Below are 12,647 nucleotides of genomic sequence, written 5' to 3'. Positions count from 1 at the left end.
AAGGGCGGACGGTGCTCTGTTGTCAGTAGAGACGTAGTAACAGCATAGTGTGTCGGCCGGGAGATGGTTTAAGTGGCTCTGACCACTATGGGACTTAACATCTGAGGTCATCAGTCCCTCAGAACTTAGAACTACTTAAACCTAACTAACCTAAGGGCATCACACACATCCATGCTCGAGGCAGGATTCGAACCTAGGACCGTAGCGGTCGCGTCGTTCCAGACTGTAGCGCCTATAACCGCTCGGCTACCACGGCCGGCGCGGCCGGGAGAGCTGAGTAAATTCTCCCATACACTAGTCGTTGGATGTCACTTGAGTAACATATCCAAAACAGCCCGAGTCGCCTGCTGGTGATGTGACTGTGAAGCCGAAACGCGAAACCACGTCTAAACGGAGACCAGGCAGACTTCGTGTACATAAGGATAGCAACAGCCGACCATTGTGGAAAGTGGCTGTAAAAAATAGTATTGAATCAGCGCAAGGAATCACTCGTGAGTTACAAAGTGCTCTCAGCATTCCAGCTAGTTCAATGACTGTGGGTAGGGAGTGGTACAGAAGGTCCAATGGCCGATCAGCTCCTCATAAGCCATAAATTGCTAAATGGCACTTGGCGTTGTGTAGAAACCGACGCCACTTGACAGTGGCTCACTGGGCACTAGAGATTGGATTGGGATTCACAAACCACGCTGTACCCTGTGACAATCATGTGGAGGGTTTGGGTTTGTCGAGTGCCGGGAGAACATTGCCTGCCATCATGTGCGGTGAGGACTGTGAAGTACGGCGGAGGGGTATTACGGTTTGGAGATCTTTTCCGTAGTTAGGGTGTGGACCTCTCAGTGGGTTTAGGAAAACGCTAAGTAGGGAAGGATATGTTCTGTGTACAGTAGAGGAACGGTTTGCAGGTGATGATTCTACCAGCATGACAATGCATCTTGTAAAAAAGCAGCATCTGTGAGAGAATTCTGTGTCGGTAGTAATGTTCCTGAAATGGACTGTCCTGCCTAGAGTGTCAACCTGAACACAGTACAACACCTCTCCGATCTCGGCGACGCTCCAGACGCCTACATCCAACATCACGACCTTCTCAGGTCTCGCCCTGAATCGCAGACATTCAGACACCTGACTGAAAATGTCCCTGGCAGAGTTAAACGTGTCATGATGGCAAAGGGTAGACACACCCCATGTTAAGGTCCATTAATATGTGTCCTGATATTCTTGATCACAAACTGTATGATCAAACAACCGTTGGCCAAAGAACTCAATACAGATGCCTAGAGGCAATATGCGTTCATCCATATTTATTCTTGTCCTTCTTGGAGTAACTAAAAATTTTGAAAGTAATCTAGACCTGTATTAAATTTATATTGTAGAGAAGTTGTAAAGGATTTTAGTTTGTAATCTGTGTATTACAGATGTACTGTTTCATACATAAATAAAATAATCTCTTCTGAATGATAATATTTTCACATTCTGACTGTCTTTTTATTCCCGTTTCTTTATTGCTGCAATTTCGCTCCTCTATCCATTTCCTAGTGATTATGAAGCTATGGTAAATAGTAACATAATATGCAACATCTGACGATGCTACGTGCATATTTCGTCGCTGACCCAAATGTGAAGCCCCAATTGTCATTGGACATGGCATTAACACGATGTCCGCCGTATGATCATATGTTGCATATGTGTTCTTCTCAACTCATATAATGGCCTTTAGTGAAACTGTCGTAGGATAGTACAACATCACCTTAAAATTTCAAGAGAGCCAAAATTGCATTAGTAGCCAAGGGAAATAAACCAACAATCAAACGTCGAAAGTGTTTTCGTTAGGACACTTTTAATTTGACCTTGACTCTTCGAAACAGAAATATTTAATTTTACACTATAAATACGAATGACACCTTTTTGTGCCTAAGAATAGTTTGAGATACTGGGCAGTGCCAAGTAATCAAGTTGCGTTCATGCAAAAACTTCATTGGTTGACTGCCATTTGTAATTTCATGCTAATATTCGTTTCTTTTTGCTCTTTTCACCCGCGTTTTTCCTGACTGATTTTTCTCTGATTTATTGCAGACAGCCAACGATGAAGAACGTACTTAATGGCTTAAAACGGCAGAGAAAGCGTTACAAGTACGCTAGCACAAACGAAACAAACCAGCAGTTGCAATTGAAACTGTTCAAATGAACTGCGGAGCTGCATAAAATAATACCAAGGAGTCATGTACGTCAAGATGGTGCAGACTTTTCGTGACAGAAGGTAGAATAATGCAGCATTCGCTCTTCCTTGTGAGGCTGAGAATAAGACATTCGTCACAATATGTGTCTAATGGAGTGGAGTTCATAGTGCTGTGACAAGAATTGTGGTAACTATCCCATCCGATGGATAGTGCTGCGAGGACTGGGAGAGTCACCAGTTTCTATCTGCTGCCACCTGGTGACTGCAAATGATGGAGAAGGCGGGAGGCGGCTCCTCTGAGACTGTGCTCAACACCAGTCTAGAAACCTGCATCCGCAAGTACCAGGACTTCGTGTCGCCCAATGGTGAGTCCGGCACGGCGCACTGCTCTTAGAGCTGCTCGTGACCCTGCACCCCTCTTGTTTATCTAACTCGGTTTTTCAGTTTCTTAAGTTTATTAACATATTTTTTTACAAAAATACATTTCTACATTTGAATTTTCAGTTATTTGTATTGCGTCCTTTATTGCGAAGACATTCTTCAGTTCGTCTGCCAAACCTCTCCGCAAGCACTGCTGTCTCTTCAGAAGCGATTGAGTTCCATTCCTTATGAACACGTGCAATATGCTGGTCCTTACTACGTGTGCGAGGTTCTATGAAGACTGCATCATGTAGTCCGGCCCACCCAGTCGTCCCAAACAACAGCGAGTGTTCTCTTCAGGAATACCGTTCTCTGCTTGGTTGTGGGCGTGTTGCTCCATCTTGCGTAAGAAGAGCACTGTCTGAATCTGGGAAAACACCATTCAGGAGTGCTGGAGCATAGACAGGAACAGTAGTACCGATAATAATCATCACTGACGTTCTTTTTGCATGCCTGTGGACTGGGGAAATATTTTCTAATTCATTTCAATCGTCCAACACGTTGGTCACGGTGCGACCGATGTCCTTCGTCCTTTTTATGGTGGTATGAAGGAGGTTCACACCTACTCTGTGCGTATCTTGAAAATAACGTGGCGAGTACTTTATACTCTTTCCCCAGTTACTGGAATAACGGGATAATTTTTACGAATGTATGAGAAGAAGAGGGAAACGTTCTATTACATACTCCAGATAATTAATGCTGACAATGAAAAGCAAGATTACAAGCACACTGGACAGTTTCGAATAGCTACAGTAACACACACATTTGTCAGCTGACCGTAAATTACTATCGTCCAGTGAAAAAGACAAACATAAATTTTGGAATAAGACACTCTGAGAACTCAGCCATTAACCAGTGAAAAGACGTACACCACCTGATGTAAGAGAATCACCACACCACCGCCATAAAACACCGGTAAGTTATAATAATAATTCGTGAACAGCTAATTCCCAACTACCAACAACCAAAAAAGATCGACTACGCTAAATTTAAGCCTGAGGTTTGATTAAACCTCCTGTCTAACTTGAACACATAATTTTTTGAGGTTGTAATCTAGGACTAAGATTTTCTACACAGATATTGTGTGTATTGCATACGGCATAGTGCAAGCACGAAAGCACATGCATGAGACTGAAATGGCTACAGAGCCACAGAATGTACACAATGTAATATATAGCAACGTTCAATTAGCTATTATTAATCTTTTAAGTTGTTCAAACATGTTTGCAATAAATTGGCGATTTCAAAAACGGTAGATTGCGAGACGGATCATTGTTGTTAGAAAAACTGATTCCGTGGTGATGCTACAAACTTTCGGGGGTGATGCAGAAGGATAAACGTTGCAATCTGAAGTCCACTGTTACAAGAGTAAATCGCTCTGATATCTCTGACAGTGGATCTCTTCTACTGTATGCACTTTGCTCTCCATATTTTTGGAGGCAGTACCATGCACCAAAACAAGAAAAAAATGTATTGAGTAACTTGGGCTCTGAAGTGCGTACCTTAAGAGCCAGGAGCACTAGTTCATCTTTGCTTGTAATTACTGCCCATGTTGCAGTACGTCGTAGCTGGAAGTATGTAGCCTGTAGAATGAGTTTTGAATAACATAACACGTGCCGAGAAACACTCTCAAGTGTCTTAACAATTCCGCTGTACATGAAAAATCGAGTATTGTTCGTCTGGATAGCTACTCACACTTGTGTGAGCAAAGTAGTCCATTAATCGACAAATATCGAACACACAAACCGTGGACAATGTCGCAAAGTAGTACCGAAAAGAAAAATTGTACGTACCGGATGTGTACTGTTAACTAAACCATCTTTAGGCCAGATTCACAGCACAGTATGGCAATACTGCGAGGCCGTGCTGAAACGTAACGCCTCCGGAATTTTTGTGTGAAAATACTTACATATTTATTAATAAAACAAACTTCATTAACAGAATGAGATTTTCACTCTGCAGCGGAGTGTGCGCTGATATGAAACTTCCTGGCAGATTAAAACTGTGTGCCCGACCGAGACTCGAACTCGGGACCTTGCCTTTCGCGGGCAAGTGCTCTACCATCTTTTTTTTATTATTTTATCTAAAATATTTTTATTGCTTTTAATAATATTTAGCAAATAATGTCACTGCTAAACAGCTTCAAAACATCTTAGAAGTCTATATTCAATTTAAGATAAATAAACTAGTCCATTTTTATAACACTAAGAGAGACTTTGTTTCTTACGTTCTGCCAATTAATGTCCGCTGCAGAGAAAACACTCCCTGTGAACGCTGCAGAGGCAGGAACCTTCACTGTCTGAGCTACCGAAGCACGACTCACGCCCAGTACTCACAGCTTTACTTCTGCCAGTACCTCGTCTCCTACCTTCCAAACTTTACAGAAGCTCTCCTGCACACAGTTTTAATCTGCCAGGAAGTTTCATATCAGCGTACACTCCGCTGCAGAGTGAAAATCTCATTCTGGAAACATCCCCTAGGGTGTAGCTAAGCCATGTCTCCGCTATATCCTTTCTTTCAGGAGTGCTAGTTCTGCAAGGTTCGCAGGAGAGCTTCTGTAAAGTTTGGAAGGTAGGAGACGAGGTACTGGCAGAAGTAAAGCTGTGAGTACCGGCCGTGAGTCGTGCTCCGGTAGCTCAGATGGTAGAGCACTTGCCCGCGAAAGGCAAAGGTCCCGAGTTCGAGTCTCGGTCGGGCACACAGTTTTAATCTGCCAGGAAGTTTCAAACTTTCTTTAACCTTTTACATCTTTATTCTTCCAGGCTGCATACAGTATATGTCCAAAAAACATATTCACCCTGGCGACGAACACATTTCTCCCTATGAGAAATCAGTTTGCTGATACCGTCACTGAGGAATGAATTTGACGGTGCCATAATGTCACTTCTGATAGCATCGCTTCATCACTATGCTAGTGAAATCCTCGAAGGTGTTCTTCAAGTTATGGAAACAGATGAAGTGGGAAAGCCGTCCTAGTCGTATGCACACATATAATATGTTAACCGATAGTGACAATAGAATAAAATTTCGGAGACGTTACTAATCAGCATTCCCTCGTCCAAGCCCATGTATCGATAATGGTTCGTGTATGATTGTACGTTATCATTGCAGGTGACAGCAGGTTTCAGTTATAATCAGATTCAATTCACTTCCATAACGATTCCTCCACACAACTGATATGACCCGTTACGACTTCACCTGCCCAGAGCGCCACTTGTACGCCTCGCCATCAATATAAAACACTGAGTCCTGAAGCTGTCCGTGCCTGCTGAACAACCTCGTCCGACTGGAATCGCCGACACTTCACGGCGTTTTTTTAAGGACCCGAAGGCGTGATAACCGCATGGGGACAGATCAGCACTATAGGGCGGCTGCACGAATGACTCCCACTTGAGTTCGCGGAACTTAACGTCGCTAAAATTTTGGTTAAGTATCAGCATAGGCGGCCGAAGACTTCAAGCATAAGAAGTCAGCCTCATTCAGCCAACGGCCTTGTCAAAGAGGACGGGAGAGAGGGCAGAGGTTCAGGGTATTCTCTTGTCCTTGGGGAGGAAAACTGCCCCGAAAGGCGAAAGAATCGACAATGACTAACGGCATGAGGACGCAGAAGTCAATGGAAACCACAGCATTTGAAGACACATAACGTTTATCCACAGGACGTATGGCCTGTAATTTAAAGTGTCATGACGATCTCTCCGTTAGCAAAAGATTCCGGAATGGTCCCCATTTGGGTCTCCGGGAGAGGATAGCCAAAGGGGAGGTGACCATGACAAAAAGATTGAATAACCAATGAAAGGATAACGTTCCACAAGTCTGAAGCTTGAGCGTGGTAGGGAAGCTAGAAAATCTGAAAAGTGAAATGCAAAGGTTCAAGTTAGATAAGATAGGAGTCACTGACGTGAAATGGAAAGAAGAAAAGGATTTCTGGTCTGGTGAGTATAGCGTAATATCAACAGCAGCAGAAAATGGTATAATGGGAGTAGGATTCGTTATGAATAGGGAGATAGGGCACAGGGTGTGTTACTGTGGACAGTTCAGTGATAGGGTTGTTCTTATCAGAATCGATAGCAAACCAGGAATACAGAAATACAAGTCATTGGCGAATGAAATGAGTGCCGAGAAGCTAGGACGAAATGGCTGCATTAAAAATGTGAAGAAATCGAAAAAGAAATGATTGTCAGAAGGACTGTCTCAGCGTATAGGAATCTCAAAATAACTTTCGGTTAAGCTAAAAGCAGTGGTCCTAACTTTAAGAGAGCAACGGAAATTCCACTCTTAAATGCAGAGGAGGGAGCGGATAGGTGGAAAGAATACACTGCAGCTCTTTTTGAGGGGGAAGATTTGTCTGATGTGATAGAAGAAGAAATAGGGGTCGATTTAGAAGAGATGAGGGATCGAATATTAGAATCAGAATTTAAGAGAGATTTGAAGAAGTCAAGAAGGGTAGTACGTCAAAAGTTTAAAAAAAATTCAGTTTTCAAAAATATGCCTATTTTGCAGCGCACATCTTCCTGAATGCTTTGATGTAAAAAACATATATATTTCAGAGATTATAAGGAACATTATTTGGTCTTAAGTGTACCAAGATACATTGCCACCCCTACAGCATTCTTCTGTCACACGTAAACGAAGAATATCATCACAGAAATTATCTGCCAACATCTGTAATGGAAGCCGTCAAACCTATATTCAGGTACCTTGCAAAAGAATACCTATTGAAGAAATGTCTTCACAGCGATACCCAAAACCCAAACGAAAGTTTTAACCAGTGTGTATCGAAAAGACTTCGAAAAATCATTTTTGTGAGAAGAAGTGCACTCGCTATTGGTTTTTATGACGCCGTTTCATGTTTTAATGATGGTGTGCAAGGCAGGAAATTTGTTTTAGAGGAAATGGGATTTAATCCCAAAGTGAACTGCATCAAAGCCTTGTATGCGACAGACAGAGAGCGTATAGTAAAAGCAGATAAATCATTTTCGGATTTGATAAAATGAAGAAGAGTGCATCATGGGAATGTGAAAAGGAAGAAAACTGATTTATAAAGTGAATAATAACCTGCTTACGGTGCTGGACACTTCTAAAAGAATGCCAAATACAAGCAGAAACAAAAACGGCAATTTTAAGCAAAACACAAATTTCTGTACTTCGGTACATGTAACATCCAAAATAAATATCCTATTACTTTCAAACTTGGTATGCTTATTGAACACGAACTCCTTAATGCAAAACTCTAGAATTTTCCAAATCTATTAAAAACTCTGTTAAAATGGAGATAATTAACTACAAAATTTGAGTTTTTTCTAAACTGAAGTTTAAAATGTAACAGCTCATTCATTGTTTCATAAATTAAATGAATTGAAACCCGTGTAGGTATGGTTTGTATGCTGTGCAAAATTCATCGAAGGATCTCCCTTACTTATGAAGAAAAGTATACCTATAGCACCAAGCCAACGGTATGCGAAAAGATGATGAAATTTCCCATGGAAAAAAATTTATTTTGTTACTTTTTTGAACTTCCACTGCTATGAGTAGGGATCCTGAATCTTTCCTGACCACGCTAACATAGTTTTATGAATTTATTTGTAAAAGTATAGACAGTGGAAATTAAAATGTCCTGTGGTGCACCTCCTGCTCCAAGTTGACCCGATTCACGTCCTGTCCCCTTTACGATCAAATAAGGTAGACGGGGTAGATAACATTCCATCAGAATCTGCGACATCGTTGAAGGAAGTGGCAGCAAACCGACTATTGAAGTTGTTGTGTAGATTGTATGAGACTGGTGACATACCATCTCACTTCCGAAAAAATACCATCCACACAATTCCGGAGACTGCAAGAGCTGACCAGTGCGAGAACTCGTGCCAGACACGGTCTCGAACCCGGGTCTCCCACGTATCGCCAGCGGTCGCCTTATTTGCAGGCTGTCAGGCATATCCGAAGGAACATTGCATCGTACTTCTCAACCACACAGGCAGTGCAATAGCCCCCAGTGTAAGAATATACTTGCGAGTAATGTATCTTCTTAATATACCGTCCTATCCACAACGCTAAGCTTGTTCTGTCATTTTACTTTTACTCAAACACTGTATAGTTGTAAAAGTCTGTTCGATTTATGCCAGTGTTTCCTAAAACCAAATTTAAATAAATAAAAAGTATAAAATAACGTTACACAAGTGTAGAAAACAGTTCAGAAACCACACTGGGGATAACTGATGATCACACTAGTGGTAGTCAATGGTGCGCCTCAGTTGGTTCAGTGTGTCCTTTACAGGCATCTCAGAAGCCATCTTATGAATGATAACGATTCACTGGCCATCAGTACAGTGCCGTTGGCTTAGACGATTTACTGATTATGCAACTCAGTTTAGCAGTGCTTTGGATATATTTTATACTTTAACGTAACATTGCAGATCTCCTAGTTCATGATTTTCACATTTTATGTCGCGAATGACTATTTATAAATGCTAATAATCTTCATTTAGATCTAAATACAAATAAATACGGGGCCACGTAACTCATAAATCACACACGCCTGGCACGCTGGTTAAGAGAAACACAGCTACCGTTCAGTACACGAAAAGTCCCGTGTTGTTTTATTCCACCTTCTGGTCAAATAAATGGTCTCGCATTAGGTTCGATTTCTCAGAAAGCGGTCATCTAACATTATGAAACAACCCACTGTAGTTCGCCCGAGTATAAAAATGGTTCAAATGGCTCTGAGCACAATAGGACTTAACATTCGAGGTCATCATTCCCCTAGAACTTAAAACTACCTAAACCCAACTAACCTGAGGACATCACACACATCCTTGCCCGTGGCAGGATTCGAACCTCTGACCGTAGCGGTCGCGCGATTCCAGACTCAAGCGCCTAGAGCCGCTCGGCCACACCGGCCGGCTCGCCCGAGTATAACTGAAAAATATGTGAAGGGTGTTAAATGTAATAAAAGAATATACTCATAAATCTTCACAAATGATTTTCACAGTTTTAATTAATCATTAAGGTAAACGTCTTTGCCCGTCTTATTAAAAACTGTCTTAAATTAATTATGTGCTTCTATTAATAAAGGCGACAAAATTTTCTCGTCTTATCGGTAGTGGCAATAGCACACCTCAATTACTCGTAAACCAATTACTTTGTATGCACAGACCGTCGGAATGAAAGTTGAATGAATGAAGAAAGCAGAGAGGAACCAATTTGTTTCTGATTAAATTCTGGGTCGAACTAAAACTTTTTTTTCCTGGTATACAAACGGTATATTCAAAACGCTATGAAGGACGGAGTTAAATTTCCCTTTACGGAGTCTTTTTTTTCCACTTCACCAGTTTTGTACGTCCTTCACCTTTGGGTATGGCTGTAGAATTAGCTGCAAAACGTGAACATTTCTTCCTTAAATTGAGATGACCCTGCTGTTTCGTCCGCTCCCCCGAATCAACCAACTAAGCACCTAACTGAGCAGTGTGATTGTTTCTCGGATTTATCTGAGATATCTAGTACATACGGAAAATCGTAACAGTCGAGAAGGAGCACGAAAGAACGAAAAGTGCGCAAGCACTTTATAAATACAGCGTGTTAGCCATGGGTGCATTAATGCCTTTGTAACTGACGAATTGAGTCAGCTCCAATTGTCGACATGATAAAAAGTTGTCCATTTCTTTATTGCTTTTTGCTCTGACGAATGTTTGGAGCCAGTAAGAACTGGTGGAATGTTATAATTTAATATATCACAAATTGTAAGGCTTTCATGGTAGATCACTAAGTTAAAACGACTAGTGAACAAACACCTTCTTCGCCTTAATGAAATAATCATTGGTCTCAAATCTTAATACTGTAGCCTCATGGACAAGTAAATTGTTCCTGTCGTATACGAATTCAGTGTTTTAACCACTGCCCAGTAAGCTACAGTCTTCAGGCTGTCTGGATAAAGCGTGGACAGTCTGCACCTGTTACAACCGTTATATTGTGTGCACAAGTACCTATACAGAAATTCAGTGCGAAAAGGGAACATGCGTCTTCGCTTCCAATCGACAGCAAGCCGATTATGAATCATAAAGAATATTAAACAAAAACTGTTTTCTTACGACTCAGTTGATCGAACATTGATGAGTCGCTGTAGTACATCTTCATTCTTTAATTCTGCAGGAATAAATTATCAAATATTACGTTTTAACTGGAACAATCGTAGGGAAAGGCAAAAATTACAGCCTAGAAATGGCCACACACGTAGCAAAGGCAACTGATTACGCTGTCTTTTTCAACGCAAGTAAAGGGCTGTGTCGATACTGACAGATGCAACCGGCGCCACACGATCAACTTGGACTCTAAACGTCCATTTCGAACAAAAATAAAACCATTTCCTTTTCCCTCAACACAGTCGTGCAAGAAGAATGTGTGCAACACCTGCAAGGGAACCTGGGTCAGTGGCGTCAGGTTCTCTTACCGATGAAGGCACAATTTCTTTGATCCCTGTCGGTATCCATAGAAGATCACGGAGGAGTTTAGGTACCAATAGATGCTTCAGATATACAGCCCTACGGATTCAGTGGGGACATGGCTCAGTCATCTTTTAGGGCGGTACCATGTATGGATGTCGCGGTCTTGTCGTAGCTATCGAGGGCAGTTTGTGGGCTGTGCGTGCGGTGTAGGGAGATGATCAATCGACCTTTGATGCAACCATACAGCCAGCGTTTCGGCCATTGGTTCATCTTTCAAGACGACAATTCGGTGGCGAACCGCGCCCACATCCTGAACATGTTCCACCGGAAGGCAGGAATCAACAGAATTGAATGACTTGCAGTATCAGTTTGTAAACAGGCTACAATATTTAGTAACTGAGCAACGATTATTAGTAGAAACCATTAAGTCCATATGTATTATAGCTATGCAGTTATAATCAAATTGATGATCAGATAAATCAATTTTGTAACGCCATCTGATTTTAATAATGGCGAACGAAATTAAAGAAGTAGCTCACACTTGCATAAATCGCGCAACGTAACGCATGGGCAGGCGTATTACGAACAACTGAACGTCACTGAGTGTAAAAATCACTCGTAAGAGCCCGTCAGGGCCACTAAAGCTCAGTAGTTAAAAATGGCTCTGAGCACTATGGGACTTAACATCTGAGGTCACCAGTCCCCTAGAACGTAGAACTACTTAAACCTAACTAACCTAAGGACATCACACACATCCGTGCCCGAGGCAGGATTCGAACCTGCGGCCGTAGCGGTAAGCGCAGTAGTGACCCACGTACAATTGACTTCTGCTCTGTGGGGAACGAGGCTCCTTTCTGAAGCTACAGTAATCGATTGTGAAAAGTGGATAACTGATGGTAATACTTCTCAAAATAATGTGCATAGTGCTCAGTTCGAAATATTTGAAAATTATTAATATTATAATTAAGTAGTATTCGACACGTCGACCCAAAAATCCCTACATAGGCGAAGGTATTCGAGAACAGAGCTACTTCGTTAGCTCATTCGTGTACGGCACGTTGATAGGCAAAAGGTGGCACCTCGCATCCCGTGAACACGAAACGGCGGTGGACAAAGTACACACACGTAAGTAGGTAAATATTCAATAAATGATTAAGGAAAGTGAAAGTGAAACAATATATGCTGTTAGATCATGTAATTGTTTTCAAAATCAAGTAAGCATAGGACACAAGACATTTGATATCAGAAGAACACGTGTACCTGAATTAAAAGCACAGAGAGACTCAGATATATATATACACAACATCAAGAAACCGTAGAAGAGTTAAACTGAAGGAGACAGTAACTGAACTGAAAGCACAAGTCCAACTCCATAACCAACTTCAAGCTTGCTAGATTCATCACAACTTCAACGCTGGAAGTTAATGAAAAATAGCCGTGGGATGAATGAATGGGAAAACTTGTATATGAACAACTACATGGCAAAATCGCAAATAAGTGAAACGTTCTCACCAATACAGCAGACACGCTGCCACCGCATCCAACACCACGTCCAGCTTTAATAATACGGTCAATTTATGATCATCAGGGCCACTACCGGGAAAGTTGTAGGATAGTTT

The 12,647-nt window shown here is 41.7% G+C and overlaps 1 protein-coding gene across 1 annotated transcript in view; it reads left to right on the top strand.

Moving 5' to 3' along the window:
- Positions 1-12,647, top strand: part of LOC124776148 (PDF receptor-like) — a 397,145-nt gene that overhangs the window by 61,382 nt on the left and 323,116 nt on the right. Inside the window, exon 2 of the mRNA XM_047250985.1 lies at positions 2,071-2,538. Coding sequence (XP_047106941.1) covers positions 2,442-2,538 — 97 coding nt within the window. The 5' untranslated portion in view covers positions 2,071-2,441. The remainder of the gene's footprint in view (positions 1-2,070; positions 2,539-12,647) is intronic.

This window comes from Schistocerca piceifrons, chromosome 2, assembly GCF_021461385.2.
Source record: "Schistocerca piceifrons isolate TAMUIC-IGC-003096 chromosome 2, iqSchPice1.1, whole genome shotgun sequence".
Lineage (NCBI taxonomy): Eukaryota > Metazoa > Arthropoda > Insecta > Orthoptera > Acrididae > Schistocerca > Schistocerca piceifrons.
The sequence above is the reverse complement of the archived record's forward strand: the minus strand, read 5'-3'. Positions and strand labels throughout refer to the sequence as shown.